At 55.2% G+C, this 19,599-nt stretch overlaps 2 protein-coding genes across 2 annotated transcripts; one reads left to right on the forward strand and one right to left on the reverse strand.

Annotated features, from left to right (window-relative positions):
* Positions 1 to 1,882: 1,882 nt before the first annotated feature.
* Positions 1,883 to 9,886, reverse strand: COPE (COPI coat complex subunit epsilon). Its single transcript, XM_006271014.4, has 10 exons — positions 9,743 to 9,886; positions 9,460 to 9,522; positions 7,740 to 7,840; positions 6,722 to 6,874; positions 5,249 to 5,302; positions 4,584 to 4,665; positions 4,103 to 4,258; positions 3,438 to 3,506; positions 2,838 to 2,912; positions 1,883 to 2,243 (listed from the first exon to the last, which is right to left on the reverse strand). Exons 1-10 carry the CDS (start codon positions 9,869 to 9,871, stop codon positions 2,196 to 2,198), a joined length of 930 nt encoding a protein of 309 aa, XP_006271076.1. The 5' UTR covers positions 9,872 to 9,886; the 3' UTR covers positions 1,883 to 2,195.
* A 155-nt stretch (positions 9,887 to 10,041) lies between these two features.
* DDX49 (DEAD-box helicase 49) lies at positions 10,042 to 16,767 on the forward strand. The gene is made up of 13 exons (XM_006271042.4): positions 10,042 to 10,189; positions 10,267 to 10,390; positions 10,856 to 10,941; positions 11,421 to 11,542; positions 11,730 to 11,917; positions 12,078 to 12,218; positions 12,863 to 12,938; positions 13,345 to 13,421; positions 13,963 to 14,060; positions 14,477 to 14,551; positions 14,801 to 14,889; positions 15,283 to 15,354; positions 15,517 to 16,767. Exons 1-13 carry the CDS (start codon positions 10,075 to 10,077, stop codon positions 15,691 to 15,693), a joined length of 1,440 nt encoding a protein of 479 aa, XP_006271104.2. The 5' UTR covers positions 10,042 to 10,074; the 3' UTR covers positions 15,694 to 16,767.
* The last annotated feature ends 2,832 nt before the right edge of the window (positions 16,768 to 19,599 follow it).

Consider the following 19,599-nt stretch of genomic DNA (forward strand, 5'->3'; position numbering starts at 1 on the left):
ATGCGTTTTAGCACAGAGTCCGGTGGGTTTGCTTTGCTCTTTGGAAACAGCAAAAGTCTGAGGAAAATACTGCTAAATACAGCTTTAAATGCCATTAAAGCAAATCAGCTGAGCACTCAGCCAGCACTGTGTGGCAGTTCACATAGAAGCAGGAGGAGGATCTCCTGTAAGATTAAGGCTGGGCAGCTGCAGCCATGTGAAGGCAGCCAGAAGCCACTAGAAACAATGCGGGCAGACATCCCCTGGGGACACTCTTCACTCATTTATTTGCTTCCCACCCCATGAGAGACCCCGAGGCCCCACTCTATTAATAAACACCCTCTCAGCCCAAGATGCTCCTTCCCTGTGCTTCAGCCTCTGCAGGGCAAAGATGGGGCTGCTTCTGGCCCCACAGAAATGCCAAGATTTAAATGCTCTCCCCTTTCTAAAGGCACAACAGGAACCTTAGACAAAGGGCACCGTTAGAGTCCAGTAACAGGAGGGACATGTGGACCGCATCATGCCTCGCAAGTTCCAGCTGCAGGGTCCTTATTTGAATCCATGGGCGCTTATAACCAGGAAGAGCGTCTGTTGAACTGTCAAATTAAAAGCTCGTCACAAAGGACACAAGATGCTGAATCAGCACCACACTTATGGGCGCTGCCCTGATCGCAGCCATGTTCAGAGATGGGACAAGCTTGGACCTGGTGCCTCGCACCAATTATAGAGTCGGCAGAGACCGCAGCAGTGATAAAGCGCAAGCTCCTCCACCCCGCTGGGCCCCAAGAACAGCTTGTTCCCCTAGTTTTACACTGACAGCGCTGGCTCCTACTATGCCACTTGCTTGCATTGTTTACATTTTTAAGTCAATTTATCATGGCCCATCAAGTGGGGAATGGCTGCACCAGAAACACAAGCCCTTTTCACATCTCCTGCAGACGGCTCCACAAAGGAAACATTCATTAGAGACTGGACCACGAATAACCCTCCATTCAAAATAGCTGCTTGCTAAACAAGCCAAGGAAAGGGACAATGAGCCCTTTCAGAGCAATCACAACTGAGGTGGGCACAAAAGAAACGCCACCGCATCGTGGAAAGCCCTCCCCTTCCCCACAAGGGACAGAACCAGAAATTCAGGCACAGTTAACAAGCAGTAGCCCGTTAGGAAGGTCCAAGCTGCAGGACCCATGCGGGTCTTTAATCGTTAGTCTATTATATCAGGCACGCAATTGCCTCACAGCAATATTAGATACTGCACAGGTATCACCTGAGGCTACAGAGGTACAATCACGTGGTGTCACATCATACTTGTTGTCCAGTAGATCAGGCCGATGAGTGCTTTTGCTTTTTAGGAACGAACCTGAGCCTTGCCTTTTACCTTTTACCCAGGCTGGCATGAACCTGAGCCTTGCCATGCCTCTTCCCCAGGCTGGCAGTCACAAGGGAGTTAACAAGGGACACAGGGCAAGATGCAGTCCTGCCCTATCCCCATGTTGTGGGAGACTAGATTTTACTGCCAACAGATCAGCGCTGACCCACTACTATTAGGGTACTCAGCTGTGGCTATTTTTACTTGGGGGAAACTTCACCTTCCTCTCTCAGCAGCAGCATCCTGTGATGCTGCACAAGCAGAAGCCTCCCCTCTCTTTTAGGGAGATGCAGAGGCAGGCACCGGTGTTGAAATCAAGGGGAGGGGCAGGCTCTCAGCAGCATGCTCTTGGAAAGCCCCAGAGGTCAGAGTTGCAAGCATGGTGTTAACTGAGGAGTCGCCCACATCCCAGCGGCACTGCAGAGAGAAGAATTAATCTACACACTTTACCTGAAAGGAACATCCACCTCACGCATGACTCAACTTGGAGAAGAATTACTTTCACTCCAGCAGGCAAAGTAAGAGCTACGCAGGTCCAGAAAAGGTTTTATTAGGAATGTTTAAGGTACAGTGTTGCAAACTCTTCCGCACTGTATTTTAAACAAGCAGTTCAGGTACTAGTTAAGTTACAACATAGGCTTAAAGGCCACACATCTCCAAGCGGCTATACGATACATACAAGCTTGGCATCGGCTCGCTGGCTGCGCGAGACCATGCCACACTGAGAGATGCGAGACCAACTTGCATGATGAACTCTTCGCACTGCCGAAGAGGCTTTGTGCATCACCCTCAAGTTCCCAAGGTACCGCAGCCTGGGTCCGCAGCCTGGGTCCCCCTCCCCGAGTCCTCACGCGCTGGGGGCGTACTGCATGACCAACCGGTCAAAGTCATTCTCCTTCAAATTAATCAAGAACAAAATAGTGATGCTTGGCTTTCTGCTACTGAAGGATGAATGCCCAGTGGGCCAGAGAACAGGCTACCACACATCCGTAGAGTGCATGCAGTACTAAACTTGGAGTAGCCTAAATCATCTGTTATCAACTTTTTCTGTATGAGAAACTTCCATGCCCTTATCTTACAAGGCTTCCCTCCCATCCCATCCCCTTCCCTAGCAAGGCTCAGCCAGGACCCTCCTCCTACTCAGCCAAACGAGAAGGGCAGAGTGGGCACAACCCTTAGACTGAGAACCCTCTCTAAGCGATAGTTTGTGACAGTCACAGGTCCAGGCAGGCATCCTTCCTTTGATTACTACTTTGTTCAAATATGTGAGGCTGTCTTCACAACCACAAGGGCTGGAATCTGGATTTTTACTTCTAAACAAAAAAAGTGAAAGTGGAAGGATGTGCTTGAACTTCTCGAAACCTGGTTGTGACCTGCTTGAATTGTTAACACTCACAAATGGAGAACCGCTACTGTAAGCGACCTGCTGGGCTAATTCAGACAATGCCATGACCCATGATACCACTAGATTGGAACGTGAACTGGTTACCTTTGCCTGATACTCCTTTATAAACGGGTGGTTTTTATGTGCATCTTTTAATTGTGACAGGTAGCGATTTGTAACCTAGGAGAAAGAGAAACAAATCACTTATGCACCGAGGTGGGAGGACAGAAAGCCGAGCTGAAACAACAGGCGCTTTATAATTTGCTTCCAGAGAGCTTTACAACCTCTCGTTTCCCTCCCACTAACTCCAGGGTGAGTATCACCTCCAGTTCAGATCAGAATAAGATTCTCCTATGTCCTGACCACGAGCAGCCCCAGCATGAATCAAGAGGAGCTACGGATGCTCATCACCTTTGGAAAAAAACCTCAGACCTCAAATGACACGCACAAAGTTGTGCTGGGTTGAGGCAAAGCTGGAACTGGGACTCAGGAGTTGCAGGCTACTGCTCCTGCATTCCTTCACCCCAAACTTCCCTCTCAACCATATGGAAATGCTCAAGTTGAGACAAAGGTACAATACTCAGCTGATAATCTACAACGGGGTTAAAATATTCCAGTTACGGAAGGAGCCTGCAGGACCTTAAAGCCCAAGCAAGCTCAGTATCAGGAGGAGGCTCACCACATTCAGGGGAGAACTAGCCTCACCTCTGGAGGTTTGCCCAGGTGCTGTGACAGGACAACAAAGTTGATTAAAGTCTCAGGGTGGCTGCTATCCTGAAAACAGAGAGAAACCAATCATTAGGCCCACCCGACCTGCCTCCCAACCATTTTAACCAGGCGCGACAGATTTCTGTGACTGGAAGCCAACCTCTCCTGAAGAAACCACAGCTCAATGCACAGGAAGGGACAAGGTGAATGAACAGAGCCACTAAAAAGCAATACATTCCTTAGTGAATGCAAGATGGGTCGGTATGTTCTGAGGCAGGCAGATGAAGGCCAAGAAGTTGGCCATCCAAGGGTGGGGATTTCTCTGTAATGTGCAGCCTCATAGAATGAAATATATTATGTACAATAAAGTAAGGCCCAGTCTACTCAAAACTGGACAATCTGTTTGAGGCTGTCCAGAGCCTCACTGGGCATTCAGAAGGAAACAGGACTTGCAAAAAAAATGCTATGGAATTAAAACCATGTTTAGAAAGTTTCCTGGAGGCTGCAAACAAACAAGATGGGGCACAAGAGCAGAATCTGAGATTAACTCTTTACAAAAAGGTCTTAGAAATGTATACAGGAAGTTGAACCATGAGAAGTTGCTGTGTCTCTCTGTTTTTCAATGGGAAAGATTTGAAACCACAGTTATATTGTCATCCTACCTTGTCTAATGCCTCTTGAAGCACACCCTCTGCATCCTCCCATTTGCCCTGTGCCATGTAGCATGCGGCTTGCCCATTGAGCAGAAGCAGGGTGGGTGAACTTTTGTCTGCCATCTCTTGGAAGATGTAATAAGCATCCTGTAATTTCTCACCACCCTAGAAAGATTGTGACAATTGATCTGTGTTACTGCTGTGCTAAACCAAGAAGAATGCATGCAACTGTTTCAGGTGAAGCCCCTGAACCCCTGAATGCTGCAAAAGCAATGCAGCTCCACCACTCAGCTGAATCATCTCTCTTTGATCAGCAGCAGTCTATGTACCAGACACAGGGCAGCTGGGAAGTCCAAGATATTTGAGTAATTTACTTTAATGTAAATACAGCATTTACATTCCTCCAATTTAGTTTGTACACCTTGGCTGAAGGATGTCTGACGGTATTTGAGTAATAAAGCAAAGCACAGTGCCAGCCTATAATACTCACTATTGCTAGATTCACCCAGGCAGTAGCCAGCTGAGTGAGGGTGGCATCCTCATCTTGTTCCTGCATCTTCTTTAGCTCCTTGCTGCATGAACACAAATAGAAGTCAAAGAACGAGGAACAGACACAGTACCATTTGGTTCTTTAAGATGCACACTTAGGGCTTGAGAAAGGAGAGAGAGAAGCTTGCTGCCTTTGCATCTCAGGGATTCAGAGTGGTTTGTGACTGGTTCTGTGCAGCCATATCCTCCCCTGGCCCTGAGGCACAATGGCACTGGGCTATCTCCAGCATGCAGGAAGGACCTCAAATGTCAGCAGAAGGCAGTTCTGTTCCCCTAGTGGAAGGCAGTGACCCACTTCCTGGAAGTGCAAAACAATCTCAACCTTGTTGGCCAGAGGCTGCCACATTGCTCTCACCCCAGCCAGGCAAAGGCTCCTGTCCACTACACATATGACCACCAGCTTCAGAAGCTGTCCCATGGGCACTGAATACAGAGCAAAACTGGAACTGAACATTGCAGCCTGTGGGGCTAGGTAGATTAAATCTCCTTTTCAAGAGGTCAGAAGCCTGGCTTTCAACAAGCCTGGCGAGCACACATTCTCAAAACAAAGGGAACTGAACATACAAGCTATCAGAGACGTGTGTGGCACACTGGAGGCAACCTTACCGGGCTAGATCCAATCTGTCGAGCTTCAGAAGTATCTGGATCATCATGGCCATGCTGCAGGGAACAAAGGCACATCAGATCTGCAGCCTCTTGCGTACTTGGCTCTTTACATATCCCCTGTACATCGCAGCATTTAGAATCCAGGCATCCTTCCAGGAACTGTCCCCCTGGAGGCCTGGGGCCAGCAATCATTATGACAGTGTTCCTCTTTCTGCATCAAGGATTACGTTCTTAAGCTGTCTCCAGTCCTACATCTATTTCTGCTCTCAAGTCTACCGGATTCCCCCCAGTTACTTTCCAATGAGTGCTTTATAACACGTTCTTACCAAGTGCATATTTCAATTTGAGAAGCATAAAACCAAGATCAACCCCTTTTTATTACAATGCAACCTCATTATAACAAACTCCCTTGGAACCAGGACAGAGTTCATTAAAAAGAGGGCATGTGCGCTTTACAAGGATTAGCCAATTTGCTGAACCCTAATAACGAAGAAGTTGGATCCTGCTGTGAGGATTATTAAAAGTGGAGGCTTCTCATACAGAGTGGTACTGTACTGTTAAATAAAAAGTCTGGATTTGCAAAAACAGATTGGCAGCATAAGAGTGATGTTGTAGCCATGGCCGTCCATAAATTACACCAGAGGCAAGGATTTTTTAGATTGATGTCGTTTATTGGACCAACTATGTAGTTGGGATAAAAGTTAGACGAGCTTTTGAATGCAAGACATCCTTTGTCAAATCTCCGACAGAGTCCAATAAAAGATATCGCTCTAAGAAATCCCCATCTGTCACAGAAGTAGATCAGCATTTAGTTGCAGTCAAAATTACCAGAGCTAAACAGGAAATCAGCAGACCTCCTTCCCCATTCTGAATCCTGAGGAGTGTCTTGGTGCTTAAATCTCCAATATAAAACCTCTGGTTCCATTTAACTCAGTTTCTGTGGGTCAAGTATAACTCAACACTGCTGCAGCCCACAGCATCAGGACACTAAGAGGGGTCTTGCCTATGGACACAGCCTAGATATTTAACCCCCCCTCTGACAGTCTGCTACTTAGGATGCAGAAACAATGCCAGCGAGTAGGAACACGCATCTTATCTTACTGTCTTTGCAACAGTAAAAAAGCAGGCTGTATTATTAGCTGGGCACCTGGCAGGGAAGTCTGCTCCCACTCACTGACTGCTCCATTACTACAGCACTGGAACTCATCTCAACAACTGTGAACTTCCAAGATAACAAATCTTGTGTTACTTAAATACACACTGGGCAAGGGTGTGCCTCAGTCTTGGGTGAAGCCAAATCATCTGTCATTTAAAAAGTCAGCACCTTACTGAAATAGCATCTGCTCAGTGTCTCATGGGTTCCTAATAAGCTTTAACACAAGTCAGCTGTTGCCCATTTCCATGGTAGCCTGTCCTCATATAATGAAGAGTGCAGCTTTGTGACCATCCCCTGGTTGTCTGAGCTGGACTCACCACTCTAAGCTTTCCCCTTGGTGCAGCGTGCGCAGAGCTGCATCAGGGTTTTTGTCATGAAAATAGATGGAAGCAGCCATGAGCAAGAAAGTCGTATTGGTCACGTCAACACTTTTTGCCATCTTCTTGTCCAAATCAGCAACAATCGCATCCCTGGGGAGAAGAGAATAAGGGTTAGGGAATACGTCACTGACTTGCCAAAACAAGCCAGAAACAATGACCTCAGCAGAAAGACTCCATGGGATTCTTTAAATTAAGCGTTTTAAAATGATTTGGACTAAGTAAACCAACAGTGAGGAAAGAGGAGTGTTTTTCCTGCCCCCAGCACTCAAAAATAAACCAAGGGAGTTTTACTAAACAGGACCAACAATATAGCAAAGCTGAACAGTTCTAGTTCAAATTAGTAAGCTTTCAGCAATATACCCGAAGTGCCTGAAATCAGCTATTGAAAAGTAGCGACAGACATGCAGATAGTCTTCTTCTAATACCAATTAAATTGAGCTGTGCACTTTTAAAATCTCAGTTCAGCAAGCAGAAGTTAGAAGGACAGACAGATAACTAATTGCATCAACCAGCAGGAACTGCCGAAACAAGAATTGCTCGAGTCTGCTGTTATGACTTGAAGTTTGAGAGTATTTTAGTGTGCATTGCCACCGAAAACACAAGTGGATACCTGGCTGTGGATTGTTAAAAGTGCGCATCAATCTTTTGTTAATATGCTAAGGAATACATTGTTCAACACACCAACAAACTTCAATACTTGTTTTTATCCTGCATAAATCAGTTTCAGGGCAACGATATTCTGATCTGCTGAATTTGGAGCATTAGAAAAAGAGCATCAACACAGGCCATGACCCTACGTAATTTCAAACAAGGCTACATGCCATAAAAGGATTGCACCCAGCCATATTTCATTACAGGACCAGAGCCACATACAGCAGTGACCAGGGCTATGCTCCCATTATTGAAATTAGTTCTTCCCCTAGAAACCAGATGGCTGCAACAGTGCCTGACTTACCTCTGACTCTCACTTGAAAGATATTCTGCAAACATTTTCACTGCCTGGAGTTCAGGGCAAGCATTGGCTCTGATTTCATCTAGCACAACACCGTATTTTCTCTGTTGAGATGAAAGGGAAAGAGTCTGTAAAATGTTATGCGGGACACAGGTGTTGAAGATATGGCCCATGGGCCTCAGGCTGAACCAGTGTGCCAGGGTGCATGCTCCACATGATGCCCATGTCAGACCGTTATTGCACAGGCACTGCATGCAGTGGGCACCCCGTGCCAGCCCCACATGCCGCATGCAGTGTGAACCCCATGCTGGGGCTGACATGTGCTGCATACAGTGTGCAGGGGGCCAATCTAGTCCACAAACTGGCCCCACATAGAGCTAGCGCACGGGTCCAGTCCAGTGTGGGCACCTCACAGAGCGCATGCTTCATGCCCGGGCCCCAGACCAGGGCTGGCGCATGCTGCGCACAGGGCCGATCCAGGGCATGCAGTGCACACCAGACTGGCTCTGGTGTGTGGGGCCAGGCTAGCCCACACTCGTTATCCAGCCTATGGGGCCAGATGAGTTTGACACCCCTGATTTAGAACAAAGGAAAAGACATGGTTGACTACAACACAATATGGGTTAATCTGTGTCTCGTGTTCTGACTTGCTCAGATGCTAAGGCAGGCTAGGGAGGTAGAGCAAAGACAGGATCACCACCACTGCACAAGTTGCTATTAACCAGTATGTTCCCGAGTGCAACCTGACACGATTAAGCAATGAATTTTACAAAACACTCTTCCCTACTCAGGCTTTTCCTGTGCCCCCAATATTTCAATCACCTAGAACAGGCTGGTCGTCGTTCCCATCCCCCCGTCATTCCTACACACTTAGGCTCAGACTGAGACACTTGAGTCACAAGAAGCCCTGCAATGTCTCACCTATCGCTCTTCACAGAAAACATGATTTATTTATGTGTTTTACCGCGTGTACTGGACAGATCTTTCCTGCAGCCATGAATTATACAGCATGTACTATCCAGCGCCATCCATCATTAACTAAAAACATTGACTTTTTCTTTTACACAGGACTGGTTTTGACACCTTCAGGTGCCTGCACCGCTGCGGCTCTTTGCCTGACTTCGAGCGTCGCTGCCCCAGCGCAGACCGAGCCCGATTAGGTTCCCCGGTACTTCCAGAAAAGGGTCTCTAATAAGAATGCAAAATGCTGATTTTATGCTAACCGTTGACGCGAACCACGTAACAAAAGGTCAGCTGCACCTTGGAGCTAAACCCCGGCAAGCGCAGGCGGGGGCCGCACGTGGGGAGAAGCACAGCGAGGGCAGGCGAACGGGGGGATCGCTGTCCTACAACGCCGGCTCTTCGGGACCTCCTTCTCCCATCTCCGACGCGCGCGCAGCCGCAACGGCCGTCGTCCGTTTCGACGACCGGGCCGGACAGGTGCGACGGAGACGACTCGGAGCTGCCGCGGGGATCCAGGCCAGGGGCCTGCGGCGCTGGGTCTGTCTCAGGCTGCGTATTTGGGCTCCCGAGGACGGCAACGACCCCCCCGCGGGGGAGCGACGCCCCCCAGTGCCCTCCGCACTCGGCAGGCAAAACCAGACGCCCCCAACTCCAACCGGAGCGACCCCCCGCTCGCGCGTGAAGCGAGGTGCAGGCCCGGCGAGGTCGGATTGAGCCCCCCCCACCCCCCGGCACAGGAATTGCGACCCCCCCCGCTCACCTGGGCGATGTAGGCGCGGTAGAGGAAGACGTCCCGCTCCACCTCGCGCTCCGGACTGGACAGCTGGGGGCGACAGGAGCGACAATCACCTCAGTGCCGGGGCGGGGGGGGCCCTAAAGTGCCATGGGGGGGGGTGCAGACCCCCATGGTGGTGGGGGGCTGTGTGGGGGGAGGGGCCACTTCACAGGCTCAGCCCCTCCCCCCTGGGGCTGTGTGGGGGCAGGGAGGGGCGCCTGACAGGACTGAGCCCCTCCCCGCTGGGGCTGGGGGGGGAGGGGGGCACCTTGACGCGCTGCGCCTCGTTGATGGCGGCCTGGAAGGCGCCGATGTAGAAGCTGTTCTTGACGTCGAAGAGCTCGTCCGCGTCCCCCGCCGAGCCCCCCCCGGCCGCCGCCGCCGCTCCCGCCGCCATGACACCGGCCTGACACGTCTCCGGAAGCGGCCGCCCAGCCGCCGCCGCGCGCGCGGGGGACGCCGGGAGCCGTAGTCTTCCCCCCTCACAGGGAACGAGCCAATGGCAGCGCGCAGTGCCACTTCCTGAGCGCCGGAAGTGGGGCGGGGAGGGTGGTGACGTCCGCGGCGTGCGCCGGAAGCGGGCGGTGGTTGTGCGCGGGCATGGCCGCGTTCGGCGCGCTGGGGCTGGCGGCCTGGCTGGCGGAGCAGGCGCGGCGCGTGGGCATGGTGCGCCCCAGCGCCGTGCAGGCCGCCTGCATCCCGCCCGCCCTGCAGGGTGAGTGCTCCCGGGGGCGGCTGCGCGGGGGGAGCGGTCCCTGGACGGGTCCTGGCTTCACGTGTCCCCTCGCGCAGGTCGCGACTGCATGGGCTGCGCCAAGACGGGCAGCGGCAAGACGGCGGCCTTCGTCCTGCCCGTCCTGCAGAAGCTCTCGGAGGACCCCTACGGCATCTTCTGCCTGGTGCTGACGCCCACCAGGTAGGGGCGCTCGGTGGCAGGGCTCGGAGTGGTTTGGGGCTGGATGCTGCCCCCTTGCCCCAAACCGCCCCATCCTCCCTGCTCCGGCGGGAGGAGCAAGGGAGCGGGCGGACGCTTGCATCCGTTGATGTCTCGGGGGCGTGTCGCGCTCAGCGGTGCTCGATCAGACTCAGGGCTCACACGAGTCCAGCGTCCTCCCTCCCCAAACCGGTTTGTTTTTGGCGTTACGGGATAACCGAGCATCCCGTTTCGCTTTGAACGTTGCCGAGTGTTGGGCCTCGTCGACGTTGCGCGGCGATAAATTACTTTATGAACAAAGGGGGGGGGGGGATGGGAATCTATTGTGTCTTAGCTTCCCGGTTCCGGCCGTGGTTTCCCTGCGACCCCGTCCTTGGAGGTCCTGGGTGCGGGTAAGGAAGACGGGCCCCGTAACCTTTCCGTGCTTTCCCTCGTCCTCTCTCGTAGGGAGCTGGCCTACCAGATTGCCGAGCAGTTCCGCGTTCTGGGAAAGCCGCTTGGATTGAAGGACTGCATCGTTGTCGGAGGAATGGGTAGGTGCGGGCTGGCTACGAGCCGGACTCGGTTAGCCCGTTAGGCAGAACTGAGCCTCTGCCTGGTTCGCTTCCGGGCCGTTTAAGGAACCGCGAGCTGAAACCATACAGCGACTTGGGGGAATCTGTGCTTGTCCAGAAGCTGTGGCATTCTCCATGTTGGTAAAACCACACGTTCAGCACCAAAACGTGGCATCTCTTGGTTTTCCAGGCCCGGTTTCTGGCTATCCCTTTTCAACAACCACAGCAAGAAGGGAGAACTAATCCAGATTAGGATCTGGATGCTGGTTTGCTTCGTCACTGAAACAACAGTCTGAACAAAACAGTTTGTTTGTGTGATTTATTGTTGACTGAAAATATTTCTTTACACACAAGCCAAGTTCAGCGCACGGCTGCTCATGTCTCATTGAGGGGACCCACCGTCGCGCTAGAAACGAAGGAAACGCTTTAAACGTAAACGCTTCCTTGCTGTGTTTCAGACATGGTGGCCCAGGCGCTGGAGCTCTCCCGCAAGCCTCATGTTGTCATTGCAACACCCGGCCGGCTGGCCGATCACCTCCGCAGCTCCAACACCTTCAGCCTCAAGAAGATCAAGTTCTTGGTAAGGCGGTGGTTCAGCTCCTTTCCTGCTTGCAAGAACTTCTCCCGCTTGACCTGCTGTGCCTGGGCACGTTACCCTAGGTCAGAACTGGCTGTCCTGGCTCCCAGACCTGTGCTCAGCTCAGATCCTCCTGCCCCGCAGTGCTGCTCTTCGCAGCTGGGCTTGACCCTTGTTTGCCTTGGCTAAGGTTTTGGACGAAGCTGACCGGCTGCTGGAGCAGGGCTGTACTGACTTCACCAAGGACCTCGAGGTGATTCTGGGAGCAGTCCCAGCAAACAGGCAGACGCTGCTCTTCAGTGCCACGCTGACCGAGACACTTAATGAGCTGAAGAGTCTTGCCATGAACAAACCCTTCTTCTGGGAATCTCCGGCAGAGTAAGTCTCTGCTGCTTTGCTTCTTGTTCAGTTTACACATGCTTCCCCCTCCTGTGATGTTGCCCCTTCTTTTCACCCTGCCATTCCAGCCCCAAATTCGACCCATTGTGGCATCTCGAAATAACGCCCGTGGGGCCTTTTCTCCCCACCCCCAAAACAGAGTGCGAACAGTAGACGAGCTGGATCAGCGCTATCTGCTTGTGCCAGAGAGAGTCAAGGACGCGTACCTGGTCCATTTGATCCAGACGTTCCAGGACGAGCACGAGGACTGGTCCATTATGATCTTCACCAGTACCTGCAAGTGAGTCCAGCGCCTCTCACCGTGCACCAGTTCATGTTATGGCTGCTAGGGCTCATCCCCCAGCCTCCTTCTTGTTATCAGCAAAGCCAGAAAAAGCATTCACTTTTCTAGCCCAAGTTGAATTTAAGGCAAGTCCTTCCCTACCTCCTGAGAAGGCCCCTGCAGGGCAGGCCTTGCAGTACCTAAAAATATAACCCTATGGAGGGGCCTAGCCTAATTGCTTCCAGGGCCCTGCCTTTGTCCTGGCCAGCAGGGGATGGGAAAGCAGCACTTCCTCCTCTTCCCTGGGAAGGAAACGGCAAGGGATTTAATGTGTGACATGAAGTTAATCCCAATTTCCATCCTTCCATATCCACGTGTCTCGGTGGACTGGAAAAGCCTGTAGTGCTCTTCCAAAAGCTGACCTTTCCCAAGGGCCCTGGCCAGCATTCGCTGACCCCCAAGAACAGCCAGTGTCCACGGGAGGAGAGTTCATGCTAACCGTGGAGCAGGCATCCTGCCTGCTCGCCCAGCCAAGGTGCTGCTGGTCAAGCACTGCTTTGGTGCTTGGAGAACAAGAGGATCGGGACACTACCTGGTTGTGCCCTGGTTCACCCACTCCCACGAGGGCTGTGAATATAATGGGGAAATACTTCCTCCTTCAGGGATTGTCAGATCTTGAACATGATGCTGAAGAAGTTCAACTTCCCGTCGGTGGCTTTGCATTCCATGATGAAGCAGGTGAGTGACTTGGTGGGGGTGAGCTGTGGGGAGCGCTGGGACTGCTGTTGTCCTTCATCGTGATGGGTGCTAGGCCTGCTGAATTGCTGACTGGGGGCTTCGGCTTTTCCTCACTCATCTATTGAGCCAAAGGATTTGGGAGCTCTTTGGCTTTTGACTCCTGGTCCCTTCCCTTCTTGGTTCTCATGGGAGGGGCCAAGCCAAGCAGAAGGCATACAGACCTGAGCTAGCCTCAGAAGCCCATCTCTGCTGAGGTGCCTCAGCCATCACCTGCCCTCTGCTAGCCTAGCTCCAGACATGCCAATGTGGGCTTGTAGCCAGGTGCTATTTTTCATGAGGCCGGAGAGAGCTACCCACAGCCCCTGAGGCTACAGCACTCCTAACCTGGATCCTTTTCCCTTTGCAGAAGCAGCGCTTTGCAGCCTTAGCCAGGTTCAAGTCCAGTGTTTTTAAGATCCTCATCGCCACAGACGTGGCTGCCAGGTAAGAGGAGGTGAAACTTCTCCTTGATGCTGAAAGTCTTGAGTGAGTTTCCACTCAAGGCAGCTGGTCCACTGTAGAGAGTAGGGGCAGGGTTGGCAAGTGGACAGTTTTTTGGGGTCCTGCCTCTCCCTTCCTTGTCCAGTGCAGAACTCCCCATTGTAGCACAGTCCAGGTTCAGGGCATGTTGTGGAGCTCTTCATGTAGCTGGGGCAGCTGGATCCTTCACTCAGCTCCTGCTGTGGAGTACTCAAGCCTGCCAGTTTGCTGGGAGGCAGATTGGCTTGTGGCAGGGGCTGGTTTGCTTTCTGGACCTGAGGAGCATAATGGGTGCCAGGCAGGTTGCAGGGGGCAGGCTGTGCCATTTTGTGGTTGCTGGAGGCGTGTGGGAAGCGGTGGGTAAGTGCCCAGAATCGGTTTGCTTCCTAACCGCAGGCCTGTGAGTGCCTCAGAGTCTCCAAGGGCTCTCAGTGAAAGCTGAGAACAGGAAATGGGAGTGTTTGTGTTGAACTGCTGCCACACCACCCCTGTGCTTGTGCTCCAGGGGGCTGGATATTCCCACTGTGCAAGTCGTCATCAACCACAACACCCCAGGCCTGCCCAAGATCTACATCCACCGTGTGGGCCGTACAGCCCGAGCAGGTGAGCGAGGGAAGCTCGCAAGAGGCTCACAGGCAGTGGCAGCTCTGCACAGAAACTAGGTCGGGTGTACAGAAGAACCGTTCCCCGGTTGGGTTTATGGAGGCTCCCTCGTGGCTGCGGGGCAATCTTTTTGGTGCCAGATCAGCTTCCGGCCTCCTGCCGTAGCAGTGCAGAGCACAGGTTCATTTGAACTGGAATCCCACCAGCCCATGGCAGAGGCATCTGTGCATGACCTTCCCTCTGGCTTGGTCCCCTCTGTTACCCCCCCAGCTGTTAAGCCAGCGCAGATGTGCTGGGCAGATCGTGCTTGGAGTGGTTTAGTCCCGTCCGTCTCTTCGCTGTCCTCCTGGCTAGTGCATGGGGGGTGCTGTTGGTCAGGCTCACATGGTCACCAGTGACCCTTTGCTGTCCTCCAGGCCGGCATGGGATCGCCATCACACTAGTGACACAGTACGACATCCACCTGGTGCACGCCATCGAGGAGCAGATCAGTAAGTGTGGAGCCTGGGTGCTGCCAGAAGGCATCAAGGACGGCCTAGCCCCTGGGGCACTTGCACCCATGGATACAGAGCTGGGTGAACTGATTCAAACTCTGCCTTGGGTTGGAGATTCCCACTTCAAGCCCAGATAAATGCAGGTGGCTGCACTGGCTTTGGCAGGGCTGCCCTACCTGCTGCCAGGCGACCGTCTGTCCCCTGGCCCGTGCCTGATACGTGCGCTCCTCTTGTGCCCTGGTTTAGAGACAAAGCTGCAGGAGTTCTCAGTGGAGGAGCGCGCCGTGCTCGACATCCTCACCCAGGTGAACGTCGTCCGGCGGGAGTGTGAGATAGTAAGTGTGCGCAGCAGGGATCCACCCCTGCGTTGCTGGCTTGGGCAGGGTGTGTGGCCTTCCCCTTGGATGTGCAGCAGGGAGAGTCCGTGGGGACTGCAGGACTCTCTTGCTTCTAGAGGAAGCTTGGGGGACGTTTGGAGGAGGCAGGGTTGCATGTGCTATCCGATGCAGCCTGGGAGCACCCCAGACACAGATTGTTGCCTTGATTGGGAGCGCTTGGGGATGGGGAGGGCCTGTCAGCTGCTGAGTTTGCACAGACCTGGCTCAGCTTGGGGATTCCCAGCAAATGCAGCAACCCCTCTGGCTGAGACTGCTCTGCAGAGCCGGGCTGCCCCCCGGGACGAGCCGCATGCCTGGCCCTCACGCCCCCTTTGCGTTTTGTTTTGGCAGAAGTTGGAGGCGTCCGAATTTGATGAGAAGAAGGAAATCAACAAACGGAAGCAGATGATCCTGGAGGGCAAAGTGAGTGACCCCTGCGGCGGGCAGGGTTGGTGCACGATGTATCCCCAGGACAGGCGGCTGGGCTCAGGCATGGCCGGCATCTGGGAAGGGTGAGGTTGGTTGGCTGTGGGAGGCCAGCCTGGCCCCACCACAGAGCATTAGCTCCTGGCATTTGCCCCTCAGGACCCAGACCTGGAGGAGAAGAGGAAGGCGGAGCTGGCCAAGATCAAGAGGAAGAACAAGCAGTTTCGTGACAGCGTCCGGCAGACGCTGCAGGAGCGGACACAGCTCCAGGTGAAGAGGAAGTTGCAGAAGCGAATGCGGCGGCGACAGCGCCTGGCGGCCAAGGAGGAGAAGTGAGAGCCCCAGGCCAGGGCACGGACATGGGCGAGAGCAGCTGCTGGGCAGCCTGCCCTGGTGCGCCTCCAGCTCCCTGGGGGCCCAAAACTGCTGGGGGCGGGGATCCCCCTGCCAGACTCCCTCTTGCCCCTTCCAGAGGTGCTTCTGGGGCAGCCCCTCGTCCCGTTCCAGTCATCTGGACGGGGCTCCTGGAAAAGGTGTGGGGAGGTGGGTCATGCAACCAGGTTTCCCTTTGCTCTGTTCCCTGTGAAGGGTCTGTCAGGAAACAAATGCTGCTGCTCACCAGGAGGCCGTCTCCTGTCTCCTGCCCAGGGCTGGTGCTTGCCACTCACTCTTGTTTATAGCTGCGGCTTGCCCCCTGAGCCAGAGTCTAAAAATACTGCGAGCAGCTCAGCTCAGCCCAGCCCAGCCCCTCGCTGCCTGACCCGGCTCAGGGTGTCTGGAAGGGGAGGAGGGGCAGGGAAGGCCGTGAGGTGACGGGCTCTGGGTTCTTTGTGGTCACATGTGAAGCCTCTTACCTGAACTCGTGGATGCTTCTCTTGGATCTGGGTCTCAACCAACGTCCCCCTAGCTCAGCCTCTCCCTGGTGATCCTTGTGGATGCCCTGGGCCTCTTCTGAAAGCAGGTTTCCCTTGCAGTGTCTTGGTTTGGTCGGTCTGTTGAGAGGCTCCCTTCATAGGAGCCTGTGGCACAGGCAATGCCAATCAGCAGAACCACTCTGGATGTGCCCTGCAAATGGGTTGCTCATACCAAGAGCAGCCGTGGACATCCTGGGATGGGGTTTGCCTGGACAGGCCGTGCAGGGGAGAGGGGGAGTCCTCAGGGCCTGGGTCAGAGCTGAGCCCCTCTGAGGCACGTGTCTGCTTTTGTGCTTCCTTGAAGACCTGCAGATCCCAGGGGCCCAGCCTTGCCCGCATGCCTGCCCCAGGGTGGGGGTTCGGTCCCTCTCTTCTCCTGATTTAATAGCGAGTTTGATTCTCTGGTGCCTTATGTGCTGGTTGTAGCCCCCTGTGGCCGCTGCCTGCTGGCTCCCGGGACAGTTCTTCCACCCGAATAAATGTTCACTTGCTGTAAGTGTCTGGGTGTCCCCCACTTCTGCCCCTGTCGTGGTGGCTGCTGTTCGGCTGGAAGCAGTGCCTCTTGCAGCATTTGGCATAAGGTTGGGGCTGAGCGACCTGCTGAGATGAGACCGGAGCAACCACAAGTCAGTGCACAAGGAAGCTTTCCCAAGGCGTCCCCGTGGCTGTGCCTCGGGGCCACAGGCGCAGTGTGGGGCCAGCTGGGTGCTGTGGGTGCACTTGGGGAGGAGCCTGGAGGGGGCTTGCACGTGGTTGTGGCAGCAAATGGGTTTGACCAGGTTGCTTGCTCCACGCGCACAACCCCGCACGTGCCGCTGGCACGGCAGTGACGAGACCCTCCCTGGAGCAGGGGGCTCTTGCCTTTCTGCGCTGCCTCCGAGTCTCTCGCCAGCGATCCCTGTCCCGGCCAGATGCTGCTGTGTGAAGTCTCTGCCTTCCTCCCTGCTGGCGTTTTCTCTCCATCTCCCTCCAGCATGCAGACAGGTGAGGGCTGTATTGAGATATCTTCTTGCTGCCTCTGGCACCTGGAGCAGGTGCCTCTGCGCGGGGAGGAGGCGTTCTCGTGCTCACTCGAGCAGGGGGTCTTGGGAGCGTCTGGGATGGCTTGGGCTGGGACGGGGCCGTTGCCCACAGCCCGTGTATTCACATCTACCCAGTCCAGGGCCCCTGTGCGTGAGTTTGTTAGGTCTCAGCCTGGCTTTTCAGCCCCTCGTTGCCTGTCAGCCCTGCTGACACCTACCCCAGGCCCTGCTCTTGGCGTCTGTCTGCCATGCGGGGGGGGGGAGGGAAGAAATCTGCCCCCATTTTACTAGGACTGATCCAGGGGCTGCTGCTGCGGGTGGGTGGCAGAACCCGGGAGCCCTGGCTCCTACACCTGGTCGTGCACACCCGCCCGCCTGCCCTCCCGCTCCCTGCTGCTGCCCGCCTCCCACGTGCTCTGCACGCTCAATTCCTCGCCCGGGCTCCCCCGAGCTCTCGGAGGGTTTCCCTGCTCCGGTTGCCATGGAGACATTCCAGCGCAGCATCTCGGATGCTCTTGCGCGAGCCCCGCGCTGCTGCAGAGCGTGAGGCCACGGCACAGAGGGGGCACGGCCCTGCGGCACGTGGGCACGGTCCTGCAAGCTGGGGTGGGGGTGCATGGCCGTGCCCCCCGATACGACAGCCTTGGGCCCGTCGTGGCCCCTCCTGCCTCAGCCTGTTGTGCTGCAAGGGCCCTGCCCCGAGGGGCTCGGCGCTGGTTCCTGCACCTTTAGTCCCATTCCTGGGCACTCGTCTTGCCTCTGTCCTCGCGCCCAGCTCTGTAGAAGAGGGGGCAAAGGGAAGTTGGAGGCAGGAGGGGGTTTGGGGGCCCTGTGGCTTAAGCTGGGACAGCAGGTCCTTAGCCGGTGCCTGGTCCCTCGCGAGGGGAGGGCAGGTGGCTGCACTGAGCCCGTCCGGGAGAACCTGGCAGGACCCAGGTTTCATCTTACTGAGGCGGCAGGGCCGTGCGGAGCTTTTGTTCCTGCTCCAGCTCGCGTGGGCCTGTCCTGAAAGAGCCCCTTCCCACTGCCCGGTGGCGGCTGACCCTGGCGGCAGGGTCCTCGGCTGCCCCGAGCCCGAGTTCTGCGGGGAGTCCCCGGGGGCCGGCTCGCTGCTCCGTGCCCACGCCGTCCCCTTGCGAGGTGTGCAAGCGGGGCTGGCTCCGAATCGGACCCGTCTCTCCGGTGCCGCCTGTCCTGCCCTGCGTGCCATGCGGCCGGGCCAGCCAGTAGATGGCAGCTCCGGCGTGCTTTGGCAGCCACGCTGCGGGCTCCTGCAGGCCTTGGTGGGGAGGAAGCGCAGCCCAGGGCGTCTGCTGGGGCAGCCAGTTCCTCCCCCCTAAGCACCGTCAAACCGGAGGGGCTGAGCCCCCCCAGCAGCGCCATCGCTCCCTGGCGCAGCCCACCCGCCCCGGGCAGCCTCTTGCAGCAGCATCCCCGGTGCCAGTGCTCCGGCCTCGCGGCTCACCCCTTGACGTGTGCGGGTTTGGCACGGCTGCACCTGCCCCTCGAGCCCAGCCAGCGGGACTCAGCCTGGTGCCCCAAGAGGCATCCCAGGTGCCGAGGCTGCTGCTCTGCCCTTCTCCCCTCGCACGCTGAGCCCCCGCTGCAGCTTAGGCCCTTTCTTCTGTCCGCAGTGATTCGTGGGCCTGGCTCGTTCCTGGCTCTGTCCTTCTTAGAGCGCTTCTTTTCCCTCCTGGTGCTGCAGCAAAGCAGCCGCTGATGGTGCCGGTGCCAAAAGCAGCCTTTGCTTTCCTCATCCATCGATACCCCCAGCAGCCTGGCCCCACTGGGTTTAATTAACAGCAGCAAGGAGTGATGTCCTTGCCGCCTCCTGCTTTTATTGCATCCTCTTGGCCTGGTGGGAAGCAAAGGGCTGCAGGGACCGGGGGCTGGGGTCCAAGCTCCTTTCCCTTCCATGCGAGGGGCTGCAGCCCCCGGGCCTGCTCCTTTCCGGCACGGCTCCGCTTGCTGGCTTTGTGTTGAACGGGCATCGCGGGGCTGCGAGGACGCAGCAGGGACAGGCCAGATGGTGGGGAATGGGCCCTATGCAAAGCCCCGGGTCCCCTGGCTCACGTTCTTCCCTTGCACTGGCTTCTCCTTGCCTTTGCAGAACCTAATGAGACTGCTAATTACCAGCAACTCTGGGAGCAGGGGGCTGAGCTTTGCTGGAGCCTGGTGTCTTATCGTGCGGATACGTGAACGTCTCCACCATCCGCATGTAATTGCGTCTCTGCCGCCTGCAGAAATGGCTGTCCGCGGGGGTGGGGGCAGGGCAGGGCTGGGAGGTTTACACTGGCTGCACGCTC

This window comes from Alligator mississippiensis, chromosome 16 (assembly GCF_030867095.1).
Source record: "Alligator mississippiensis isolate rAllMis1 chromosome 16, rAllMis1, whole genome shotgun sequence".
Taxonomy (NCBI): Eukaryota; Metazoa; Chordata; order Crocodylia; family Alligatoridae; genus Alligator; species Alligator mississippiensis.

What these genes read in the sequence shown, in the direction of transcription:
- DDX49 (XM_006271042.4), top strand. Translation starts at nt 10,075, where the DNA reads ATGGCCGCGTTCGGCGCGCTGGGGCTGGCGGCCTGGCTGGCGGAGCAG. An exon ending in CATCCCGCCCGCCCTGCAGG is followed by an intron (nt 10,190 to 10,266) that starts GTGAGTGCTCCC and finishes CCCCTCGCGCAG; the next exon opens with GTCGCGACTGCATGGGCTGC. An exon ending in CATCGTTGTCGGAGGAATGG is followed by an intron (nt 10,942 to 11,420) that starts GTAGGTGCGGGC and finishes GCTGTGTTTCAG; the next exon opens with ACATGGTGGCCCAGGCGCTG.
- COPE (XM_006271014.4), bottom strand. Translation starts at nt 9,871, where the DNA reads ATGGCGGCGGGAGCGGCGGCGGCGGCCGGGGGGGGCTCGGCGGGGGAC. An exon ending in ACCGCGCCTACATCGCCCAG is followed by an intron (nt 7,841 to 9,459) that starts GTGAGCGGGGGG and finishes TCATCTCAACAG; the next exon opens with AGAAAATACGGTGTTGTGCT. An exon ending in ACCTGGGCAAACCTCCAGAG is followed by an intron (nt 2,913 to 3,437) that starts GTGAGGCTAGTT and finishes TCTTTCTCCTAG; the next exon opens with GTTACAAATCGCTACCTGTC.